Source organism: Amblyomma maculatum, chromosome 9 (genome assembly GCF_055883805.1).
Source record: "Amblyomma maculatum isolate TAMU_Amacu chromosome 9, ASM5588380v1, whole genome shotgun sequence".
Lineage (NCBI taxonomy): Eukaryota > Metazoa > Arthropoda > Arachnida > Ixodida > Ixodidae > Amblyomma > Amblyomma maculatum.
The window spans coordinates 71,110,728-71,136,384 of NC_139352.1; the positions used below are offsets into that span (position 1 = coordinate 71,110,728).

The 25,657-nt window shown below is 42.1% G+C and overlaps 1 protein-coding gene across 3 annotated transcripts; it reads right to left on the reverse strand.

Moving 5' to 3' along the window:
* Window positions 1-1,848: 1,848 nt before the first annotated feature.
* Window positions 1,849-25,657, reverse strand: LOC146179363 (uncharacterized). Of its 3 annotated transcripts, none has more exons than XM_084578997.1 (4): window positions 25,508-25,646; window positions 7,662-7,700; window positions 4,242-4,434; window positions 1,849-2,029 (listed from the first exon to the last, which is right to left on the reverse strand). In XM_084578997.1, exons 1-4 carry the CDS (start codon window positions 25,595-25,597, stop codon window positions 1,944-1,946), a joined length of 408 nt encoding a protein of 135 aa, XP_084435123.1. In that variant the 5' UTR covers window positions 25,598-25,646; the 3' UTR covers window positions 1,849-1,943. The 3 variants fall into 3 exon arrangements, with proteins under 3 accessions (XP_084435123.1, XP_084435122.1, XP_084435124.1); XM_084578996.1 differs by lacking the exon at window positions 25,508-25,646 and adding an exon at window positions 9,643-9,794; XM_084578998.1 differs by lacking the exons at window positions 1,849-2,029; window positions 4,242-4,434; window positions 7,662-7,700 and adding exons at window positions 17,707-17,860; window positions 20,053-20,245; window positions 23,533-23,571 and having other exon boundaries at window positions 25,508-25,657.

The following is a 25,657-nucleotide window of genomic DNA, read 5'->3' on the forward strand; positions in this document are numbered from 1 at the left end:
TGTTACGTGGCGGCAAGCGATGACATTAGGAGAACAGAGGACAGAGAGAAGATGCTCGATGGTCGTGAGATGACGTTTAATGAATCTGTGTGCGGGCCTAGCGCGCGCACTCCTGCCCACGCCACTGCCCTCTTCTTCCTCCTTCGTCCGTAACAATATTATTGCTGTAACATCAGTAGAGGTCCCAAATACATGTTATTAAGTCATACACACCCCAAAACGTTCAATAGGCGTCCCCCTAACATGCATGCTGCAAACGGTCCTTCATGCCCTGCGCATTACGTGCCCAGCTTGCAATGAGAGGACCCTTGTTTGAATCTCAGCAGTAAGCAACTTATTTGATTGAATTACTGGTATTTCCCCGCATACCTCTTTTAGAGGAACCTCATCTTTATTTAAGCATTTGCTGTTGTAAATTCCAACGTGAGGTCAAGTGGTTGTCTCCTTACTGTTTCCTCAGACTGATGCTCTTCGTTGGAGCAGCTTGTATAAACTGATGCGTGCATAGTGGCAGAAAAATAGCGATATATCAATCGTACTGTTTGCACCATTCTAAGTACTTGCTCTTTACGTGTAAAGAACCACGTAATACTAGCATATTTAATATAGTATTCTTCGTGTAAGAAAAGCGTGGGAAAATGTCTAACAAAAAAATGTGGGCCTTTACACCTATGCCTCATTTGAAAGCTGGTTCTCTATCCGTGTTATTGCTTTCCAAGGCATTGCGGGAAAACTGACTCGTCGGTTTCACAATGCCTCTTCACGTCATCGCCATATTCAATGCAGTTTCCAGCTCTAACACTGTATCTTTCTGTGGTTTTAAATGATTCTGGTTCGTTGCCGAAGCGTCACATGTTTGCCACCGGTGCTGAAAAACCCCATAACAATCTCGCCTATATTTTTCATCTCAGCAGAGGGAGTCGGAGACCTCGCGACAGCGAGTTGAAGGAATAAGACAGGATCAGCGCGCTGCATACGGAAAAATGCTATCTTGTTCATGCAGTCTTCTATTGTTACGTCCTGTCTCTTGGGCTGACTAGGCAATTTCATTCATTAAGTTTTCTGGAAGGCAAATTCCAGAATTTTGGTAGCTTCATTTAGAACGAAGAAATAACTACAATACGCATTGTTTGGAAGTTTCCCTTCCTGCAATAACGTTTCATCCTTGACCGTTTGGGGAAGTGCATGTCTGAAATAACGCAAGCTGACAAGTGACAGTTCTGTAAGAACCGTTCGAGTGCATGCACAACAGGTCCGAGCTTTTTCGTCCTACTTCGGTTACTGTGTAAAAGCCGCCTCTAATCTGTTAGTCATTCCGAACATTTCCGCCGTCATGACACTTTACTATATTCTTTCAATATTCCCCTTACCCTCTGTCCTTTCTCAGTATATTTTAGATTCTTTTCCTTTCCTTTTATGTTCACTCCTTCTAGAGTTTGCTGACTGCAGCCCAGGTGCTCCAGGGTACGGACGCCACAGGTGGCAAATTTTTTAAAATTTATTTTGAAATAAATCTACTGAGGAAAATAAAGAGCACTGGCCAACTCGTAGGTTCGTGACAATTAACTAATAAGCTGAATTTTTTTTAGAATCTACTAAGCTCCTGCAACTAGTATCATCCCTTAACCTACATCTGAAACTCAGAAGCGAGACAAGTCCCAATAAAACGAATATCATTGTACTGCCACATCATTCCCTTAACGACTGATTAATACTTTTACTTTGTTGTGTTCTGGCCTTCTCTTAGGATATACGCTGTAGAATGCGGTGTTCTTGAATCAAAGTGTTGAGGCAACTAATTTAAGAAAATGCATTCAGATAAGCGAAATGAAGGCACAAATAGGCACTTATGACACATTTTGCCGCTGGGCCCGGTAAAATGATTTATTCGAGAATAGCAAATGCTTTGAAGAACGGTCGACCGTCTTGGCAGGCATTCCAACTCAGACTTTTTGCTGGGTAACAGTCGTGTTGATACGATACTCACAGATACCATATCCAAGTTTTTTATTCATTTTGCATCTCAAACCTGTTAAAATAAAACTTGTTTTTGAAGACACAATATTCGCACTAGACTACAACAGGCTGCAATTAATAAATAATTACTGTACATAATTACATCCTGTTCTAAACTCGTGACGACTGAAGAATCTAGTAACGTCCAATCGTTGCTTCAACAAAATTCTATAATAGGTAAGAAACATAATGGTGGTTTTTGACCCCCCAGTTTGTGCGACAGTCCAAGCCTCGACAGTATTTGCTCCCTGTTCCCCACATAATTTTAACACCGTGTCTGTGGCTTGTGAGCCATCTATAACCGCAGACAATATTTTGTCCGCTAAAGCTCCATTAAGGGTAGTTTAATTAGAGACTCTGTCGGGAAAACTACAGTAAATTTCTTTTTGTTACGACAGCAATTTTGTGCGGTTTTTGACAGGAAACCTGTTATGAAAACATAATTTTCTGTAGTAGCATCAGAGTTTTTTGTAACAAAACAGAATGAATCTGCAGAGTTGCAGACACCAGATAACTACTAGAGAAAAAAGTACAGAAAAGTGCTATAAAACTGTAGACAAATCTGATGTTTACGGCAGAACTACGGAATAGTTTGTCGTATTTTCGATACGGTTGTCTGTTTTTTTTTTTCGACTTGGAGAGTGGGCTTAATTAGATATCAACTGCCTGCACAGACCATTGTCAATCATGAAGTGAAGATATACCGTGTCGGGCAGAGATTTGCACTTTGGCGTACTCTTCTGTATTTTGTTATACTTCCGGCCAAGACATTGGCCCTCTCAGGATAGGAATTACATAACAATCCTTATAACAAGGAAGTACGCTCACTATAATCAGAACATTGTTTGTGAGTGCTTATTATTCAACCAAGAACACTTGCGCTTTCTTCACAATGCCCATAATCGCTCCAAGATTATTTAGACTTTAAGACTGGATTGCTAACAAAAAAAGTCGTGAGCACATCGCAATCAGTATGAACTGGAACAACCTGACGGATTTGGGTTCGGCCGTGGTGCGCTGAATAGGAAAAAAAATCAAGATGGGCCGAGCGGAAAACGAATATATTTAGAAACTTATCAAAGATATGTGACTGGTCCACCTTCAAGGCTCCTTTCACCACATACTATGCTAGATTATTTGTAATTTGGCTTAACTCAATCGTGTGTGTGGGCAATAACGAGAACGGCTCCGTCCGACTTGCAATACCGCCGCGAGAAGAGAATCGTGCCTACTGCACCGAACAGCGCTATACAAAAAGAAACTTGCAGATAAGAGCGCGCAACAAAAGAGGGAGTGTATCATATTTTATATTTTCGATTATTATAATGCAGCGTTTATCCTGGCAATGATGCCTTCGACGACGTTTAGCGTTATTTTTTTCATCTTCAAGGGATGCTTTTTCATCCTGTCCTGTATAACGTTTAAATAAAACAATTCGTATGCGCTTGAAACGTCGTCTAAACAGTTATAGTTTGCATATGTTATATTAAAATTCCGCTAGCTTTTCTGTTAATAAAATCATTTTCCAGGATAACTCAGTGCCGCTTGTTTCCTTCCAAGCTACCTAGAGGGATAGCACCGGAGACGATGACCTACAGATAGGCCTCGCAATTTTTTCTTATTTTGGCCTGATGGCAATAAAGAAAAGTTTTTTCTTTCTTTGCTATTCTAGATTTCGTCTTGTATATCCACGCCTTTTTAATGTCAGTACTTTCGCAGTAAGTTCGCTCAGTGAATTTTTGTTGTATGCGTAATGAGTGAGTGAAACAATATTTGTGTATGTCAAAGACCATCTAAGTACCTAAATATTGTTTTACTTTGCGGCAGCATCGTGCTACTTCATTACATCATCCATTTGGAAAATATGTCCAAGATTCTACAGAATCGTCTGTTTGTTTCCTCGGTTCAAATAGATTAATAAGGATTTTCATCACCAGAGCCATCCGTGCCTTTTTATCTAACTTAATCGGGGTGATCATAATAATTTAGTAGCAAAAGAAAACCATTTTCGGGAGACTAGAAATGACCTCAAAAGCAATATTTATACTCACAGTGGCGTACTTAAAAAAGAATCCGACTCATTCCAAACCTACTAGAAAACGAATGATGCTTTCAAGTAGTAAACGGCATATGCTTTTCCATCTTCAAGAACTGCACACCTTCTTGACTCCAGACTTCTCTAAAGCAGAGCACCTAGATTAAAGCATTGCAGAAGCCACGCTCACCTTTGGCGCATGGGCAGCCTCCAATGAAGGATAATACTTTGGTTCCTCTCGGCCACCTTTTTGTCGAGCAGCGGGCGCCAATGGTGCTATTCCTCTCATAGCATTTGTTGCCGTCCCACTCAGTCATCCGGGCGCAGCAAAGATGCTTCTCGCAGTTTGCCCAAGTGTCGCAAGGAGATCCCACGGGGTGACGCTGGAAGGGGATTGAGAGCCGTTTTCCGTGATTTTTTCACCGGCAAAGGCACTCCTATACGGACCACCGCTTGGCGCACATAAATGACACGCTTCTACAATATATATTTTAAGACGAAAGCCTTTAATGGCTCATGCTCTCGTGGACAAAATTTGTCCCGCTTTTGCGGCGGCTCTGATTGGCCGAGGCGGGATGACGTCATAGAGGTCTCGACCAATCACACAGCACCACCAAAGTATGCGCGAATGCGTGCCTTATGTGGCCATATGCCAATCAAAGACCAATTACAAAGTAATCAATGAATAAATAAATTACTATTTAGTGACTAATTAAGTAATTCGTAAATATTAATACCGCATTATTACCTACCTAATAACTAATCCAATGAGTAAAGCTTTATTAATTTCTAGGTAATTCGTTAATTATTTACTCATTAGTGCCAGCTGCGTAGCGGAATGCGGCACTGAGGCTTTCGCCTTTCACTACTTTAATCGCTTAAGTCCCTCGTAATTTTTTACGAAGTTCTAATATTAGTGTCTGTTTTTGTATATTTCTCGGCGTATGTCGACAAGTTGTCTCGTTATTGCATCCCTTTTTTGCAATTGAACGTTTTGCTCACTCGGATTCGGGGTAAACTTGGAATAGGATTTTAGGCGTGGGACTGTCATGCGTCGAGGTACTGAAACATTTCTAGGGGAATAAAAAACAATCCTGTTTCCTTCAGCGACAACACTAAGCATGCTTTCGATTATCCTAGAGAAGTGCGATCCTCTAACTGCCGCCAATGTTGGCGCATCACGCAGGATCCCGGTGCGGCCCTGCAGGAGTCCATTAGTACTGCTTGGCGAGCATTCAAATTTAGGCTTTCGTCGCCTCAGCGCCGCTAGATAAGCCTCGGTCGAGAAAACATCGCAATTATTTAGTTTGTCATGTTCTTTCATATCACACAAAGAGCTGAACAACATTCGTCGGTACAAGCCAAGACTGAGTACGCCGGCTATCTCTGCAGAATGGTTACTGCACATCCTATAGAACGGTCCGGGCGACTTCCAGAAACCTTTAACTCTCCCATGCGCTCAGGGGCGCTACTCAAAGCTATACCATAGGAACTGTAAGATCTTCCAGCAGTTAAAACCAAATTCCGGATGATCGCATGTGGTGTCCATTTCTTTTCGTCATTATGTCGGTTTTAGAATAACCAACTCGCCTAAATAGATACTGTCAACGTCGACCGTATGCATCTAGCTGCTTGGAGTATTATAGGTCTGTTCATTCGCATACGAAGGTTGAGACGACTTGTGGCGCGAAAATTAGTGCAAAGAGGAATTTTTCAGGCGAATTTCTGCAAGGCCTAGGAAATAAAACCCTCTAATATGGTTCAGGATGAAAACGACTCATTGAAAGCTTTGTGAACTAGGACAAGTAATGTAGTCGGCGACAATAAGCGATGAAACATATGAAACGTTAAAATTCGGTTATGCGCTTAAAGAAACTGTATGGCTCATTCAGAAAGGAACTGGTATCCTACTAGAATCGCGTACGTAAAATTAACTTTATGGTCTTTGGGAAAGCTAGTATCCTAAATGAAACACAAACTATTTTGCAAGGAAACTTTTCAAACATACCTATAGAGAAGCATGAAGTAGTGTTTTGTGCTACTTAAAGTATTAACTCTAGTAACTCCTGCAATTACCCCCTATGCTGTTATTCCGCTATATATATGCGAGCCTGTCGACCTAGATTGGGCCACTTACAGCTACACACTGCTGTCAAAATTGTGGCTCAAACGTTAGACGCAGGGGGCTCTTAGTGGCGCAGACGATTTGGTGTAATATAGAGCACAGAATTACTACTCGAGTTAAAACCCAGCGCGTGCGAAGGAGTCGTAGCGCCAACTTTCGATCTTCAAAAGTGTAATGAGAACAATTTTCTGAGGCCCATGGCGGCCGAACCAGTTATCGCAGAGGGACGTCACTTCGTCGTAGATGCACGCCACTTCGTTGCGTTGAAGTGAAGCAACTAGTGAAACGAGTGCGTCACCATATGAACGGCGATGGACGCACACAGCATTCAAACATAAGAGCTTAAGCTCTTACATTTCAACGCTTATTGCCAGTGGCTGCATTTTTTACGACTACGCAGTTAGTCACATCCGTAAATGAGATGTCGAAAATTCAGCGCAAACACTTCCGACCGCGTGCGTGTATGAAGGCGAAAGCTCGCACAATTTGCTGCCGCGATGCCCGCTACCCACTCTTCCCCTGAAGTCAAATCATCGAGTGACTCTTGCTTCTCCCCTTGGCGCGCGTTACCGCGTGACTGGTAACGCGGTAACGCGTATTGATTGATTGAACGTCGATGTCCTCTGTACTCTTCCTGTTTCTTTGACAGTGCCCACCTTTCTCTTCGTCTTCTAACGGCGCCTTCTCCTACCTCTTTCTCTCTGTGGGGCATGGTGGAACTTTTTTGCCACTAGCTTTGGACATTTCCTGTCCACGTCACTATAAGCCAAGTAAGTCTTTCGCCTTACAAACTCGTTTTCTTGGGACAAGTATATTATACTTTTATTATATTACTTTAATGCCTCGGAAAGAGTTGTTTATGTTCAGATGAACATAAAAGTCTAAATGAATGTTGTGCGTGCTTTTTCTAATTGCACATTGGCCTATTCCTTCGGGTCACCTTACGGTTTCTGATTGGTTTCTCGCCTCCATTGTTGGCTCGATCGTACTCTGGTGCTATAACATTTAGAATTGTAAATATGTATTAGCTGGTGACTCCAAAAATTCTAAATCATTTTATGACCAACTAATTCCCACAAACAGCTCCCAGTTCTCAGTGATTAGGCGTCATAAGTATGCAGTGGTGCAGAAGTCTGGATAATGAGAGGATACGATGGATATCAGTGAAAAAATTATAAATCATAACTTTCCGTAAAATAACCTGGATAGGCTGCTGCGATAAATTAAGCACTTACGCAGAATAACAACACAGGCACAATGAACAAGACGGTTACAAAATATATATTCTTCAGCATGCAACAAGCTCCTTTTTCTCAATCCCATACGGGATATATTACTAAATGAAATACTTACGTCAGACCTAGTAACATGTGACGTGGGACCGTCATACGTAAGGCGACATCAAAAAACAAAAAAAAAAAAAGCAAACAAGAAACCATCGAACTTTATCTAATTTGTGGTCGATATAGAGGCGCTGTATCTCACCGGAAGCCATGCTGGGTAATCCGGAGCTTTTCTCTCTGTCTGAAATGAGAAAACGGGTCTGATTAGTATTTCTTCAATTGCTATATTTTTCTAAACAGTCTCATGCTATCCAAGCATTATTCTCTTGTGTCAGAATTAACGTTCTCACAGCATTCATCTGTATTATCTTTCAATTTATTTCCGCAGGAATTTTAGAATTAGGCGATTAATTCCTCTTTTTTTAGCAATTTTACATGCGTAGTTTTAGTCTGTGCTTGGCAATTCGATTGCTTTGCCAGCGGGCTGTTTTTTATTGTGTCACACATTTTTAATATAGAGAATCTTCATGGCTGTGCAGAGCTCTGCTACTTAGATTGAATTTTGTAGATTTTAAAACTAAACAAAACCTCAAAGTACGCTCTCGCGCCATGCGAAACATGTATGCTTCTCGCGACTTCTAGCAGATAGCCACCAGCTCAAAATTTATCAGCCACATTCGCCACGTTATGGATCGATATGCTTATGGTTGTTGCCGGCACTCTCAGTCTTGGCGATGTTAATACCACTGATCTCGGACGGTGGATCTCTGGCGTCGCCGCCATGACCTCTGCCTTGCGTACCGATGATGAGCTCTGTCAAAAGTCCTACGCGCGATATTACATGATGCTTGAAAACCAGCTATTTCCTGCCTGCGATGCAGCTCTGATTAGCTTTACGGCGACCAGTCGTCTTCGTCTATATGGACCTGGGTGAAAGCAGGTGCGTCTTTGATTATCTATATTCTTTGGTCTGCCGAACTATTTGCGCCACTCAAGAAGTCCTCTTAGAGTCACATCAACATGAACGTTCCACACTAATCTCGTACATACTTCAATGTCATCGGTCTAAAAGACCCTGACTCCATTCAGGACACACCTGTACCAGGACCCTCGTTACAACTATCCACATGTCTTGCTTACCTGCCCACCATTTCCTGTTGGAACCATAGGCACCTGCCTAACTGCATCGATAGTATCGCAAGGTGCACTAAAATGAGGCTCATCCTCAACTTTGCGGCAGAATCTGTGACATTGATGTTCATTGCCCTCTCCTTACTGATCATCTCAGTCGTTGCGACTGATTGCGGTCGTAAATTTGAATCCCAACCGCACCACCAGGGTTACTGAGCACCACATATGCACGGGCATGAAAGTGCTTTTTATTTGTGGCAGAGGACTTCATTAATAAAGTTGGCTTTTTCCACCGTATTTGAGGACCGTTGTCTCAACTCTCAATGCAAACTGTGTTTTATTTTGAAAGCGTAGAAATAATGAAATGCAGTACCAAGTCAGCATGAAAGCTTAGCCATATTAATGTATTATACGCCCTCGATTCGTGTGTTCTTTTTTTATTCTTCGCAGTGACTGGGCAGAAAAGCAGAGTAGCCTCCATAAAAACCTGTCACTGAGAATTTGACCTTGTGTGTACCAGGGCTATTGCGTCAATAAACAATACAAGTTGTAATCGTGTAAGCATAACCTCTAGAAAAGCTCTTTTCGCTTGAGTGACCCAGAATGATGAAGAGGCGCAGATAAATGTGAACAGAGCACGCTACCACCTTCTAACATTTCTTACATGTCTATTCGACACCGCCATCGCCGGAACGTGCAACTGGAGAACCAGATTAATGCTCATTTTAGTGGATAAAATATTTATTTTCATTTTTGACCAGACCTGATAACATTTAGAACACAAGAGCGTGCTTCATTCCTTTAAATCAGCATCACTATCCAACCAAGCGTTCTCGCCGCCACCTGGCCCTCATCACAACTGCAACAGCTGGAAAAGCGAAAAACCATAGGTGACTGCTGTGTATTCAGGCAGGACAATTTCAGTTGCAAAGTCAACGGAAAACATATGAAGACAAAGTGATGCAAAAATTCACTCACACTAAACAAAATTTAGCATATCAAGTGCTTCGTCGTAACCTGCACAATTTTAGAACCGTAAAATCTGCACTCACCAACTCTGCATCATTGCCGTCTGCATGATGTAGGACTGTTATGAAAGCGGCAGCGACAATCACCATCAGCAGCTTCACGAAGTTGATCATGGTGCTTACTCCTCCTCAGAAGGCAGAGTGAGACGTAGACGTCGGCCCATTTTATCCACAACTTGGGACGTGCTTTTCATGTGGTAATTTTGTTTCAGGCTCCCAGCTCACGTGATATTTTCCAACAAAGATCTGTCTCTCTTTCTACTTGCGGTGTTTTAGAGACCACACAGATGGTCATATAAGCAAAATACTTTGTGATGGACTTTAATCAATGCTTAGTAAATCTAGTTACTATCCCCGAGTCTATTTGAAAATATTCTACAAAAACAAACATCATGCATGACAATACAGGGATTGTCCGTTCAATTGACGGAGCAGAATGTTAAGAGCACACAGTGAACAACACATCTGTTCCAGCCACTTTCGAGGCAGTCATAACGCAAAGGCATTCTGATTGTTTGCTACGACCAGCGACGAACTTCTGACGTATTGACATCAAACCAAGGATGTTCGAACTTTGAAAAAATGTGATCATAAAGCTGTAGTCAGCATAGCATAAGTGACAAAGAAGCCAAGCATAGTTTAATAGTTTATGCCCAGCAACTCTAGAAAAAAAATCATTGGTCAGTGAGTCCTTAATACTATTGCACTCAGTAACAAAGACAGAAAATACAGTTTAAAATAATGCTTTGGTGGAGACATCAATATTATTGTGGGGAGACAATGTCCATTATTCTGCTTTCTTTAATATTCTTACACCCAGAGGCTCAGATTATTATCATTTAGTGTTCTATGTTCGACATAATGATAATGTAGTTGCAACTGATTTAACTCAATTTTGATACTTTTATGCCACTAATTTTCCGATATCCCATTATTGTAGCAGGTACTTTTATTCATTATTTGAATTGGTTTTTAGATTTTATGACTCGGAGAAGGCGAGCTGCGGGCACATTTATAAATTGATAGGTCATAAACACATGTTTGATTTCATGCGAGATCTGTATGCATGTGAGTATAATAATAATATTATTTGGAAAGAGGAGGGCATTGCTTTTTTATTTTAAATATCTAAAATCTTTATTTGGTTATTGTTATACATTTCGCGGAAGCCTCTAATGGCCGCTTACTAAATCACCTTTCTTATTGAGCTGCTTTTCCCATCTCCGAAAATTTGCACATTTGCGTTGTGCGTTTATTACACTGCATCATTTAGAGGCTCTTTACCTGTTGCTCTGATTGCACAGCTTTTTGCCTCAAGTTCTAATGCAGGCTCTTTTTTTTTTTTTTTTTAATCAAGACAGTTCGGATTGTGATACATGAAATGGGCAACCTATTGTGGATTTGGAACGAGTCGCTTTTGAACCCTTATTTTCATTATTACAACACAACAATGAAGGTTGGGTCACTGACCAAGTCTAGATACTATCCCTGAAGTGGTCAGTGACCCAACCTTCATTGTTGTGTTGTAATAATGCTTCACCCTGACCAGACTGTGTTCCGTTGAAGTTTAGACTATCTTAACTTTCATGTTGATTGTGATTTACAGATTTGGTTACAGATTTGGAATTATAGATCGCTGGGTAACCTTAATTAGCTGTGTGATGTGTGATTCTTACTCAAGGCCCATTCAAATTCTACCTTTTTTTTTTTGCACAAGGGGATCTACAACTATTTTCGTTTTCGCACTTTGAACTCCTTTTTTTTCTTATATCCTATCTAAATAAGAAAAAAAAAAAAAAAAAAAAAAAAAAAAAAAAAAAAAAAATATCTAAATGGCCCCGCCGGGGTGGTGCAGTGGTAAGACGCCCGACTACTGTGCCGGAGTTCCCGGGTTCGAACCCGACCGCGGCGGCTGCGTTTCGATGGAGGCGAAACGGAGAGGCGTCGTGTGCTGTGCGATGTCAGCGCACGTTAAAGATCCCCAGGTGGTCGAAATTACTCCGTAGCCCTCCACTACGGCTCCTCTTTCTCTCTTTCCACTTTCATTCCCACCTTCCTCCCTTCCCTTACGGCGCGGTTCGGGTGTCCACAGAGCAAGTGTGACAGTTACTGCGCCTTTCCCTTCCTGTGAACCAATTTAACTTTAACTTTATCTAAATGGTAAACCAGTATCACTGTTGTTGTTGTTGTGACTATAGGAAGAAGGAAAAGAAAGTTTAACAAAACCTGAAGGTGGGCTTGATGGTGCATTGCAACTTGACGAAAGATAATAGCGCACAGGAGCACGAACACAAGTGAAGAAGACGCAGGACACGCGCTAACTCTCCACTTATTTATTTCGCTAATATCTTTCGTCAAGGAAAAGAAAATGCACGGGCCTGCTACTGGCTCTGTAGCTGAGCCACCTCCGCTGCCTCCTGCGGACAGAAAGGAAAATAGAGAAGAGAGAAATAAAAAGGAATGGCAGAGAAAGACGCGTGTCGCAACAGACGTCGTCCACCACCTAAGCGGTGGCGGATGCAGTGACGGCCTACAACAGATACAAATCGGGGGCAGGCTAGCCCCCGCCGCAATTAGGTGGCGGTGATCTGCGTGTTTAGAAAAAGTTTTATGAGACATTATACACTGACATGTGTGGTGATAAATGACCAAAACCGGAAACGTCCACGCTTAAGAACAGGAGACACTGCACATGACATATATACCTCATGTCGAGGAAATACATCAAAATTCACTATTTACACTACGGGAAAAATTTGGCTGCTAGTAATGATGATATATTCAATTTTAAATGACAATGTAAATAAAATTATACACAGTGTACAATAATATAGCAAACAAATATAGGTAGAAACATATACAGCAATCGAATGCACATTGTGTATTACAAATGCGTTTTGGGATTATACAGCTGTGAATTGACATAATTATTTACATTTAATTACAAGTACCAAGGTGGACTGAAAAACTGAAAATCGCTCTGCAGGTCCATCCTACAGGGAAACAAAAGGGCAAGACCATTCACGAAGGAACGAGAGTTCCTTAGTCAATAGTCTTGCCCCCCAAGGTAGAAAAGTTCCTTAGCCAGAAAGCTTACTATCTCTATTCCCATACGCGGCAGGACCGTGAAAAGCTCACGTCGCTGCCGGCTTGAGGCGACAGCCTCACAACGATTGCGCCATAACGTGAAAGCGCCAGCTACAATCAACAATCGTGCAAAGCGACCGCGAGCACATCTACCATTTATATGAAATCGATCGATGCCAAGACTTCTGAAACCGGCATGAAGTGCCCTCCAAAGGCACGAGCAACGACGCATTACTGGGCCATGTGACGATTACACTCCTGAAGTGGGCAGTTGGGGCCATGCGCTGTGCGCACAATGCCCCACCGTTTCAGCCAGTCTCGTGTTGGCAAAACCCCCCCACTCCAATAGCCACATGAAGTCGCGTAAATGCATGAAGTCAGATATGTCACGTTAAAGAAAATTCTAATTGAGGGCAGTCAGCTTTCTTAAATATAGAGAGTAATAATTATGTTGCGCCTGCGTAATTGCTCAAGGCATCTGTATCTGTATAGGAACACTTATGAGGAAATATAGCCTTCAAGAATGGCCCCTCAGGTCCTTGCGTCTGTGCTTGACTCAAATATAAACGTAAAAATTTATTCCACTAGAGTTAAGAGCTCAATTGTTGAGAAAATCTCCAGGTGGAATTTTCAGCGCCCTGATTATCTGCGGCGCGGCATCTCTGAGCGAAAAAAACTAGTTGTGGTGTAACTCTGCTTACCCTAGTTGAATTGCATAGCAACGGTGGAAGGTCCTTTTGCCTGCTACATTATTCCCCTATCACGCCCTATCACTGTAAGGTGCTACATTATTGGGGACACTTAAGCTCATCCTTTAAGAGTATGACGCGAAAGCGTAAGCTACCAGCGCAAATATAAATGAGAAAGGTTGAATGCTGCTGAACCAAATGTTGAGCAAAAGCATTAGCTGCAAGTAATAGAGAGTTCTTCTTCTTCTTTCTTCGCTGGTGCTCAAGGTCAAACGTGACCTTTCCCGGGACGACGAGATGGGCCGAAACCTGGCGCAATATTGCTATCGCAATAAAATAAAAGGCTCGTCTCTGAAAAGTAGGAGATGGCCGGTCAAATGCCCGGGCAATGATTGTTCGGGTGCATTTGTGACGTCACGAGGCCAATTGTCATGGCTGAGATGGCAGGAGCTGCCCAATTTTGCGGCTATTTTAATATGAGAGCACGATATGGGAATTAAACCCAGCAAATTTCGGTGATAAGCTAGAACTCTAGTTCGCGGCCACACAAGTACGTTCCTAGCTCTTAGCGATTGGGAGCTTTATATAGGGTAGGGTGATCTTTGCCCCTTGGTTAAAACAGAGCTCTATGTTTGTTAGGGGTGGTCTTTCACGCGGCTTCTGGCGGCTGTATGCTAACGAGCATGCGTGAATAATAGTGGGAGAAGTTAAAGGGTCAGTCATCAAATGAGCTCCAAAGTGCACGTACCCAAACGAGAATCTGAAACGGGAGCTGCAGACGAAGGCGAATAACACGTCACCGTCATACTCGTAAAGGCCGAACTTGAGTGTTTCCCTATTTTTAATCCCCGTTTGGTGCTTTGCTAACGTATGAAAAGTGCATAATTCTTGACGTACTGCGAATTGTTTTGATCGGTAGTTCATTAATCCGGTTAATCCGGTTGAAGCAGCCGACATGCCGGGGATAACATGAGCCTTCCTTTTCAGTCCGACAGTTTGCATCTCTATAATCCCAAATATAGCGCTGGTGCGCGTTTGTTCAGCCTGAATCAATGACGAGTGTAGATAATGAAGCGCCGAAATTAGATACAGGGGACCTCGCTCTAAGCATGAACCGTTACGCAGATATTATACAGAAGTAAAATGAAGCCCACAACAGAAGCAAACCACATATTAACTGCTGTGACAGATCGATTGAGTGTATATTTTTTTTTTCTAGTCAAAAGCATGTGCATACAGCATAGTATCGACTTTAAACTTCTTGTTCCTTACCACCCATGATATTTCGAGCTTTTCAACATCATGTTATGGTTTCAGCTCTCAAGTTAAGCGCCTCCGTACCGCTTTTCGTAGTTTAGTTTTAAGCGAAGCCCAAACTGAACATAAGCGCGTTATAGGCGCATCTTATGCCTTTTACGTGTTTTCGATGCGTTGCGTTTTATTGTCTTCAAAACTACGATGTGGTTCAACTTTCGTCTTTCAAAGCTACTCGCCGCAGGGACAGAATGGGCTCCTCTTTCCATTCCAAAGGAAAACCTAAACGAGATCGTGATGAAACAAGGTGAGCAAAGGAGCTCTTGCCATGAGGCTATTGAATGAAGCAGCGTAAAGGCACGTATGAGAGGGACTGTCGGAATTTCGAAGATCGTGTTTAGTCTTCTGGAAAATATTGGCAAAACTAAAATGATATTTAGCCTGCTGTCAAATGGCTGTCAGTAAGCTTAAAAACGGAACGTTTCCGATATTTCAGGAAGCAATGCCCTCCTCTCTCCAGTTATGCTGGTTAATTTCAGCCGTTGCACACAGACCTTTGATGCAACCAAACACATGTATTGAACTTGTGCATATGTGTGTGTGTGTGTGTGTGTGTGTGTGTGTGTGTGTGTGTGTGTGTGTGTGTGTGTGTGTGTGTGTGTGTGTGTGTGTGTGTGCGTGTGTGTGTGTATGTGTGTGTGTGTGTGTGTGTGTGTGTGTGTGCGTGTGTGTGCGTGTGCGTGTGCGTGTGCGTGTGCGTGTGCGTGTGCGTGTGCGTGTGCGTGTGCGTGTGCGTGTGCGTGTGCGTGTGCGTGTGCGTGTGTGTGTGTGTGTGTGTGTGTGTGTGTGTGTGTGTGTGTGTGTGTGTGTGTGTGTGTGTGTGTGTGTGTGTTATTTGTAAGTTATTTGTAAATTCGGTTCTGTAATCCATCACAGAGCTCCTTCATTAACTATCGAAAACTGACACAGGGATCGAATATATCTGGGATCGATAAATCGGAAGTAGGCTTAAGGAACGGCGTAAAAGTAGACGCGATAGCGCCTTTAGGCCGTTCTTTTATCCAGGAAAATTTTGAGCTTCTTTGTTTAAAATATGAATTTCTGAGATTTTCTCAATATTAATACGTGGCGGCAAGCGATGACATTAGGAGAACAGAGGACAGAGAGAAGATGTTGGATCACCGTGAGATGACGTTTCATTAATCTGTGTGCGGGCCTAGCGCGCGCGCTCTTGCCCGCGCCACTGCCATCTTCTTCCTCCTTCGTCCGTAACAATATTATTGCTGTAACATCAGTAAGGGTCCCAAATACACGTTATTAAGTCATACACACCCCAAAATGTTCAATAGGCGTCTCCTAACATGCATGCTACAAACGGTCCTTCATGCCCTGCGCATCACGTGCCCAGCTTGCAATGAGAGGACCCTTGTTTGAATCTCAGCAGTGAGCAACTTATTTGATTGAATTACTAGTATTTCCCCGAATACCTCTTTTGGAGGACCCTCAGCTCCAATTTAGGGTTGATTTGGACGTTTCCTTACTTCGTTAGCTTTAGTTAAGCATTTGCTGTTTTCAATTCCACCGTGAGGTCAAGTGGTTGTCTCCTTACTGTTTCCTCAGACCGATGCTCTTCGTCGGAGCAGCTTGTATAAACTGATGCGTGCATAGTGGCAGAAAAATAGCGATATATCAATCGTAGTGTTTGCACGATTGTAAGTACTTGCTCTTTACGTGTAAAGAACCACGTGACACTAGCATATTTAATATAGCATTCTTCGTGTAAGCAAAACGTGGGAAAATGTCTAACAAAACAATGTGGGCCTTTACACCTATGCCTCATTTGAAAGCTGGTTCTCTATCAGTGTTATTGATTTCCAATGCATTGCGGGAAAACTGACTCGTCGGTTTCACAATGCCTCTTCACTTCATCGCCATATTCAATGCAGTTTCCAGCTCTAACACTATCTTTCCGTGGTTTTAAATGATTCTGGTTCGTTGCCGAAGCATCATATGTTTGCCACCGGTACTGAAAAACCCCATAACAATCTCGCCTATATTTTTCATCTCAGCAGAGGGAGTCAGAGACCTCGCGACAGCGAGTTGAAGGAATGAGACAGGATCAGCGCGCTGCATACGGAAAAATGCTATGTTCACTGCAGTCTTCTACTGTTACGTCCTGTCTCTTGGGCTGACTAGTAAGTTTTCTGGAAGGCAACTTCCAGAATTTTGGTAGCTTCATTTAGAACGAAGAAATAACTACAATGCGCATTGTTTGGAAGTTTCCCTTCCTGCAATAACGTTTCATCCTTGACCGTTTGGGGAAGTGCATGTCTGAAATAACGCAAGCTGACAAGTGACAGTTCTGTACACAAACTATCAACTGGACCTTTCCCCAGGAAAACACCCTAAACAAAAATCGAACCGTTCGAGTGCATGCACAACAGTTCCGAGCTTTTTCGTCCTACTTCGGTTACTGTGTAAAAGCCGCCTCTAATCTGTTAATCATTCCGAACATTTCTGGCGTCATGGCACTTTACTATATTCTTCCAATATTCCCTATATCCTTTCTCAGTATATTTTAGTTTCTTTTCCTTTTCTTTTATGTTCACTCCTTCTAGAGTTTGCTGACTGCAGCCCAGGTGCTCTAGGGTACAATTCCGGACACCACAGGTGGCAAATTTTTTTTTATTTTTTTTTAAATAAATCTACCGAGGAAAATATAGAGCACTGGCCAACTCGTAGGTTTGTGACAATTAACTAATAAGCTGAAATTTTTTTTAGAATCTACTAAGCTCATGCAACTAGCATCATCCGTTAACCTACACCTGAAACTCAGAAGCGAGACAAGTCCCAATAAAACGAATATCATTGTACTGCCACATCATTCCCTCAATGACTGATTAATACTTTTACTTTGTTGTGTTCTGGCCTTCTCTTAGGATATACGCTGTAGCGTGCGGTGTTCTTGAATCAAAGTGTTGAGGCAACTAATTTAAGAAAATTCATTCAGATGAGCGAAATGAAGGCACAAATAGACACTTATGACGCATTTTGCCGCTTCGCCCGGTAAAATTATTTATTCGAGAATAGCAAATGCTTTGAAGAACGGCCGACCGTCTTGGCAGGCATTCCAACTCAGACTTTTGGCTGGGTGTTGATACGATACTCACAGGTACCATATCCAAGTTTTTGATTCATTTTGCATCTCAAACCTGTTAAAATAAACATTATTTTTGAAGACTTACAATATTCGCACTAGAGAACAGGATGTAATTATTAATAATTACTGTACATAATTACATCGTGTTCTAAACTCGTGACGACTGAAGAATCTAGTAACGTCCAATCGTTGCTTCAACAAAATTCTATAATAGGTAAGAAACATAGTGGTGGTTTTTGACCCCCCAGTTTGTGCGACAGTCCAAGCCTCGACGGTATTTGCTCCCTGTTCCCCACATAAGTTTAACACCTTGTCTGTGGCTTGTGAGCCATCTATAACCACAGACAATATTTTGTCCGCTAAAGTTCCATTAAGGGTAATTTAATTAGAGACTCTGTCGGGAAAACTACAGTAAATTTCCTTTTGTTACGACAGCAATTTTGTGCGGTTTTTGACAGGAAACCTGTTATGAAAACATAATTTTCTGTAGTAGCATCAGAGTTTTCTGTAACAAAACAGAATGCATCTACAGAGCTGCAGACACCAGATAACTACTACAGAAAAAAGTACAGAAAAGTGCTACAAAACTATAGAAAAATCTGATGTTTACGGCAGAACTACGGAATAGTTTGTCGTATTTTCGATACGGTTCTCTGTTTTTTTTTTTCGACTTGGAGAGTGGGCTTAATTAGATATCAACTGCCTGCACAGACCATTGTCAATCATGAAGTGAAGATATACCGTGTCGGGCAGAGATTTGCACTTTGGCGTACTCTTCTGTATTTTGTTATACTTCCGGCCAAGACATTGGCCCTCTCAGGATAGGAATTACATAACAATCCTTATAACAAGGAAGTACGCTCACTATAATCAGAACATTGTTTGTGAGTGCTTATTATTCAACCAAGAACACTTGCGCTATCTTCACAATGCCCATAATCGTTCCAAGATTATTTAGACTTTGAGACTGGTTTGCTAACAAAAAAAGTCGTGAGCACATCGCAATCAGTATGAACTGGAACAACCTGACGGATTTGGGTGCGCTGAATAGGGAAAAAAATCAAGATGGGCCGAGCGGAAAACGAATATATTTAGAAACTTATCAAAGATATGTGACTGGTCCACCTTCAAGGCTCCCTTCACCACATACTATGCTAGTTTATTTGTAATTTGGCTTAACTCAATCGTGTGTGGGCAATAACGAGAACGGCTCCGTCCGACTTGCAATACCGCCGCGAGAAGAGAATCGTGCCTACTGCACCGAACAACGCTATGCAAAAAGAAACTTGCAGATAAGAGCGCGCAACAAAAGAGGGAGTGTATCATATCTTATATTTTCGATTATTATAATCCAGCGTTTATCCTGGCAATGATGCCTTCGACGACGTTTAGCGTTATTTTTTTCATCTTCAAGGGATGCTTTTTCACCCTGTCCTGTATAAAGTTTAAATAAAACAATTCGTATGCGCTTGAAACATTGTCTAAACAGTTACAGTTTGCATATGTTATATCAAAATTCCGCTAGCTTTTCTGTTAATAAAATCATTTTCCAGGATAACTCAGTGCCGCTTGTTTCCTTCCAAGCTACCTAGAGGGATAACACCGGAGACAATGACCTACAGATAGGTCTCGCAATTTTTTCTTATTTTGGCCTGATGGCAATAAAGAAAAGTTTGTTCTTTCTTTGCTATTCTAGATTTCGTCTTGTATATCCATGCCTTTTTAATGTCAGTATTTTCGCAGTAAGTTCGCTCAGTGAGTTTTTGTTGCATGCGTAATGAGTGAGTGAAACAATATTGGTGTATGTCAAAGACCATCTAAGTACCTATATATTTACGTTGCGGCATCATCGTGCTACTTCATTACATCATCCATTTGGAAAATATGTCCAAGATTCTACAGAATCGTCTGTTTGTTTTCTCGGTTCAAAAAGATTAATAAGGATTTTCATCACCAGAGCCATTCGTGTCTTTTTATCTAACTTAATCGGGATGATCATAATAATTTAGTAGCAAAAGAAAGGCATTTTCGGGAGACTAGAAATGACCTCAAAAGCAATATTTATACTCACAGTGGCGTACATAAAAAGGAATCGGACTCATTCCAAACCTGCTAGAAAACGAATGATGCTTTAAGTAATAAACGGCATATGCTCTTCCATCTTCAAGAACTGCACACCTTCTTGACTCCAGACTTCTCTGAAGCAGAGCACCTAGATTAAAGCATTGCAGAAGCCACGCTCACCTTTGGCGCATGGGCAGCCTCCAATGAAGGATAATATTTTGCTCCCTCTCGGCCACCTATTTGTCGAGCAGCGGGCGCCAATGGTGCTATTCCTCTCATAGCATTTGTTGCCGTTGCGCTCAGTCATCCGGGCGCAGCAAAGATGCCTCTCGCAGTTTGCCCAAGAGTCGCAAGGAGTTCCCACGGGGTGACGCTGGAAGGGGATTGAGAGCCGTGTTCCGTGATTTTTTCACCGGCAAAGGCACTCCTATACGGACCACCGCTTGGCGCACATAAACGACACGCTTCTACAATATACATTTTAAGACGAAAGCCTTTATGGCTCATGCTCTCGTGAACAAAATTTGTCCCGCTTTTGCGGCGGCTCTGATTGGCCGAGGCAGGATGACGTCATACATGTCTCAACCAATCACACAGCACCACCAAAGTATGCGCGAATGCGTGCCTTATATGGCCATATGCCAATCAAAGATCAATTACAAAGTAATCAATGAATAAATAAATTACTATTTAGTGACTAATTAAGTAATTCGTAAATATAATATCGCATTATTACCTACCTAATAACTAATCCAATAAGTAAAGCTTTATTAATTTCTAGGTAATTCGTTGATTATTTACTCATTAGTGCCAGATGCGTAGCGGAATGCGGCACTCAGGCTTTCGCCTTTCACTGCTTTAGTCGCTAAAGTCCCTCGTAATTTTTTACCATGTTTTAATATTAGCGTCTATTTTTGTGTATTTCCCGGCGTATGTCGACAAGTTGTCCCGTTATTGCATCACTTTTTTGCAAGGGAACGGTTTGCTTGCACGGAGGGTTCACTCGGATTCTGGGTAAATTTCGAATAGGATTTTAGGCCTGGCACTGTCATGCGTCGTGGTACTGAAAGATTTTTAGGAGAATAAAAAACACTCCTGCTTCCTTCAACGACAACACTAAGCAAGCTTCCGAATATACTAGAGAAATGCGATCCTCTAACGGCCGCCAATGTCGGCGCATCACGCAGGATACCGGTACGGCCCTGCAGGAGTCCATTAGTTCTGCTTGGCGAGCGTTGAAATTTAGGCTTGCGTCGCCTCAGCGCCTCTAGATAAGCTTCGGTCGAGAAAGCATCGCAATATTTTAGTTTGTCATGTTCTTTCATACCACACAAAGAGTTGAACAACATTCTTCACTACAAGGCAGGACTGAGTACGTCGGCTATCTCTGCAGGATGGTTACTGCACATCCTATAGAACAGTCCAGGCGACTTCCAGAAACCTTTAACTCTCCCATGCGCTCAGGGGCGCTACTCAAATCTATACCATAGGAACTGTAAGACCTTCCAGCAGTTAAAACCAAATTTCGGAATGGCGCATGTGCTGTCCATTTCTTTCCCGTCATTATGTCGCTTTTAGAATAACAAACTCGCCTAAATAGATACTGTCAACGTCGACCGTATGCATCTAGCTGCTTGGAGGATTATAGGTCTATTCATTCGCACGCGAAGGTTGAGACGACTTGTGGCGCGAAAATTAGTGCAAAGAGGAATTTTTTAGGCGAATTTCTGCAAGGCGTAGGAAATAAAACCCTCTAATATGGTTAAGGATGAAAACGACTCATTGAAAGCTTTGTGAACTAGAACAAGTAATGTAGTCGACGACAATAAGCGATGAAACATATGAAACGTTAAAATTCGGTTATACGCCTAAAGATACGATATGGCTCATTCAGAAAGGAACTGGTATCCTACTAGAATCGCGTACGTAAAATTAACTTTATGGTCTTTGGGAAAGGTAGTATCCTAAATGAAACACAAACTATTTTGCAAGGAAACTTTTCAAACATACCTATAGAGAAGCATGAAGTAGTGTTTTGTGCTACTTAAAGTATTAACTCTAGTAACTCCTGCAATTACCCCCTATGCTGTTATTGCGCTATATATATGCGAGCCTGTCGACCTAGATTGGGCCAATTACAGCTACACACTGCTGTCAAAATTGTGGCCCAAACGTTAGGCGCAAAGGGTTCTTAGTGGCGCAGACGATTTGGTGTAATATAGAGCACAGAATTACTACTCGAGTTAAAACCCAGCGCGTGCGAACGAGTCGTAGCGACAAATTTTGATCCTCAAAAGTGTAATGAGAACAATTTTCTGAGGCCCATGGCGGCCGAACCAGTGATCGCAGAGGGACGTCACTTCGTCGTAGATGCACGCCACTTCGTTGCGTTGAAGTGAAGCAACTAGAGAAACGAGTGCGTCACCATATGAACGGTGATGGACGCACACAGCATTCAAACATAAGAGCTTAAGCTCTTACATTTCAACGCTTATTGCCAGTGGCTGCATTTTTTACGACTACGCAGTTAGTCACATCCGTAAATGAGATGTCGAAAATTCAGCGCAAACACTTCCGACCGCGTGCGTGTATGAAGGCGAAAGCTCGCACAATTTGCTGCCGCGATGCCCGCTACCCACTCTTCCCCTGAAGTCAAATTATCGAGTGACTCTTGCTTCTCTCCTTGGCGCGTGTTACCGCGTGACTGGTAGCGCGATTGATTGATTGATTGATTGATTGATTGATTGATTGATTGATTGATTGATTGATTGATTGATCGAACGTCGATGTCCTCTGTATTCTTCCTGTTTCTTTGACAGTGCCCACCTTTCTCTTCGTCTTCTAACGGCGCCTTCTCCTACCTCTTTCTCTCCGTGGGGCACGGTGGAACTTTTTTGCCACTAGCTTTGGACATTTCCTGTCCACGTCACTATAAGCCAAGTAAGTCTTTCGCCTTACAAACTCGTTTTCTTGGGACAAGTATATTATACTTTTATTATATTACTCTAAGGCATCGGAAAGAGTTGTTTATGTTCAGATGAACATAAATGTCTAAATGAATGTTGTGCGTGCTTTTTCTAATTGCACATTGGCCTATTCCTTCGGGTCCCCTTACGGTTTCTGATTGGTTTCTCGCCTCCATTGTTGGCTCGATCGTACTCTGGTTCTATAACATTTAGAATTGTAAATATGTATTAGCTGGTGACTCCAAAAATTCTAAATCATTATATGACCAACTAATTCCCACAAACAGCTCCCAGTTCTCAGTGATTAGGCGTCATAAGTATGCAGTGGTGCTGAAGTCTGGATAATGAGAGGATACGATGGATATCAGTGAAAAAATTATAAATCATAACTTTCCGTAAAGTAACCTGGATAGGCTGCTGCTGCAATAAATTAAGCACTTACGCAGGATAACAACACAGACACAATGAACACGACGGTTACAAAATATATATTCTTCAGCATGCAACAAGCTCCTTTTTCTCCATCCCATACGGGAAATATTACTAAATGAAATACTTACGTCAGACCTAGCATCATGTGACGTGGGACCGTCATACGTAAGGCGACATCAAAAAAACAAACAAAAAAAAAACAAAACAAGAAACCATCAAACTTTATCTAATTTGTGGTCGATATACAGGCGCTGTATCTCACCGTAAGCCATGCTGGGTAATCTGGAGCTTTTCTCTCTGTCTGAAATGAGAAAACTGGTCTGATTAGTATTTCAATTGCTATATTTTTCTAAACAGTCTCATGCTATCCAAGTATTATTCTCTTGTGTCAGAACTAACGTTCTCACAGCATTCATTTGTATTGGCTTTCAATTTATTTCCACAGAAAGTTTAGAATTAGGCGATTAATTCCTGATTTTTTTAGCAATTTTACATGCGTAGTTTTAGTCTGTGCTTGGCAATTCGATTGCTTTGCCAGCGCGCTGTTATTTATTGTTTCATACATTTTTAATATTGAATCTTCATCGCTATACAGAGCTCTGCAACTTAGATTGAATTTTGTAGATTTTAAAAATAAACAAAACCTCAAAGTACGCTCTCGCGCCATGCGGAACCTGTATGTTTCTCGCGACTTCTAGATGATAGCCACTAGCTCAAAATTTATCAGCCACATTCGCCACGTTATGGATCGATATGCTTATGGTTGTTGCCGGCACTCTCAGTCTTGGCGATATTAATACCACTGATCTCGAACGGTGGATCTCTGGCCTCGCCGCCATGACCTCTGCCTTGCGTACCGATGATGAGCTCTGTCAAAGTCCTACGCGCGATATTACATGATGCTTGAAAACCAGCTATTTCCTGCCTGCGATGCAGCTCTGATTAGCTTTACGGCGACCGGTCGTCTTCGTCTATATGGACCTGGGTGAAAGGAGGTGCGTCTTTGATTATCTATATTCTTTGGTCTGCCGAACTATTTGCGCCACTCAAGAAGTCCTCTTAGAGTCACATCAACATGAACGTTCCAAACTAATCTCGTACATACTTCAATGTCATCGGTCTAAAAGACCCTGACTCCATTCAGGACACACCTGTATCAGGACCCTCGTTACAACTATCCACACGTCTTGTTTACCTGCCCACCATTTCATGTTGGAACCACAGGCACCTGCCTAACTGCATCGATAGTATCGCAAGGTGCACTAAAATGAGGCTCATCTTCAACTTCGCGGCAGAATCTGTGAATTCATGTTCATTGCCCTCTCCTTACTGATCATCTCAGTCGTTGCGACTGATTGCGGTCGTAAATTTGAATCCCAACCGCACCACCAGGGTTACTGAGCACCACATATGCACGGGCATGAAAGTGCTTTTTATTTGTGGCAGAGGACTTCACTAATAAAGTTGGCTTTTTCCACCGTATTTGAGGACCGTTGTCTCAACTCCAATGCAAACTGTGTTTTATTTTGAAAGCGTAGAAATAATGAAATGCAGTACCAAGTCAGCATGAAAGCTTAGCTGTATTAATGTATTATACGCACTCGATTCGTGTGTTTTTTTTTTTATTCTTCGCAGTGACTGGGCAGAAAAGCAGAGTAGACTGCATAAAAACCTGTCACTGAGAATTTGACCTTGTGTGTACCAGGGCTATTGCGTCAATAAACAATACAAGTTGTAATCGTGTAAGCATAACCTCTAGAAAAGCTCTTTTCGCTTGAGTGACCCAGAATGATGAAGAGGCGCAGATAAATGTGAACAGAGCACGCTACCGCCTTCTAACATTTCTTACATGTCTATTCGACACCGCCATCGCCGGAACGTGCAACTGGAGAACCAGATTAATGCTCTTTTTAGTGGATAAAATATTTATTTTCATTTTTGACCAGACCTGATAACATTTAGAACACAAGAGCGTGCTTCATTCCTTTAAATCAACATCACTATCCAACCAAGCGTTCTCTCCGCCATCTGGCCCTCATCACAACTGCAACGGCTGGAGAAGCGAAAAACGATAGGTGACTGCTATGTATTCAGGCAGGACAATTTCAGTTGCAAAGTCAACGGAAAACATAATAAGACAAAGTGATGCAAAAATTCACTCACACTAAACAAAATTTAGCATATCAAGTGCTTCGTCGTAATCTGCACAGTTTTAGAACCGTAAAATCTGCACTCACCAACTCTGCATCATTGCCGTTTGCATGATGTATGACTGTTATGAAAGCGGCAGCGACAATCACCATCAGCAGCTTCACGAAGTTGATCATGGTGCTTGCTCCACCTCAGAAGGCAGAGTGAGACGTAGACGGCGGCCCATTTTATCCACA

Coding starts and splice junctions, on each gene's coding strand:
- LOC146179363 (XM_084578997.1), bottom strand. CDS start 25,597: ATGATCAACTTCGTGAAGCTGCTGATGGTGATTGTCGCTGCCGCTTTC. Junction 4,435..7,661: donor ATTACCCAGCATGGCTTCCG/GTGAGATACAGC, acceptor ATCCCCTTCCAG/CGTCACCCCGTGGGATCTCC. Junction 2,030..4,241: donor AGGCTGCCCATGCGCCAAAG/GTGAGCGTGGCT, acceptor TTATTTTAACAG/GTTTGAGATGCAAAATGAAT.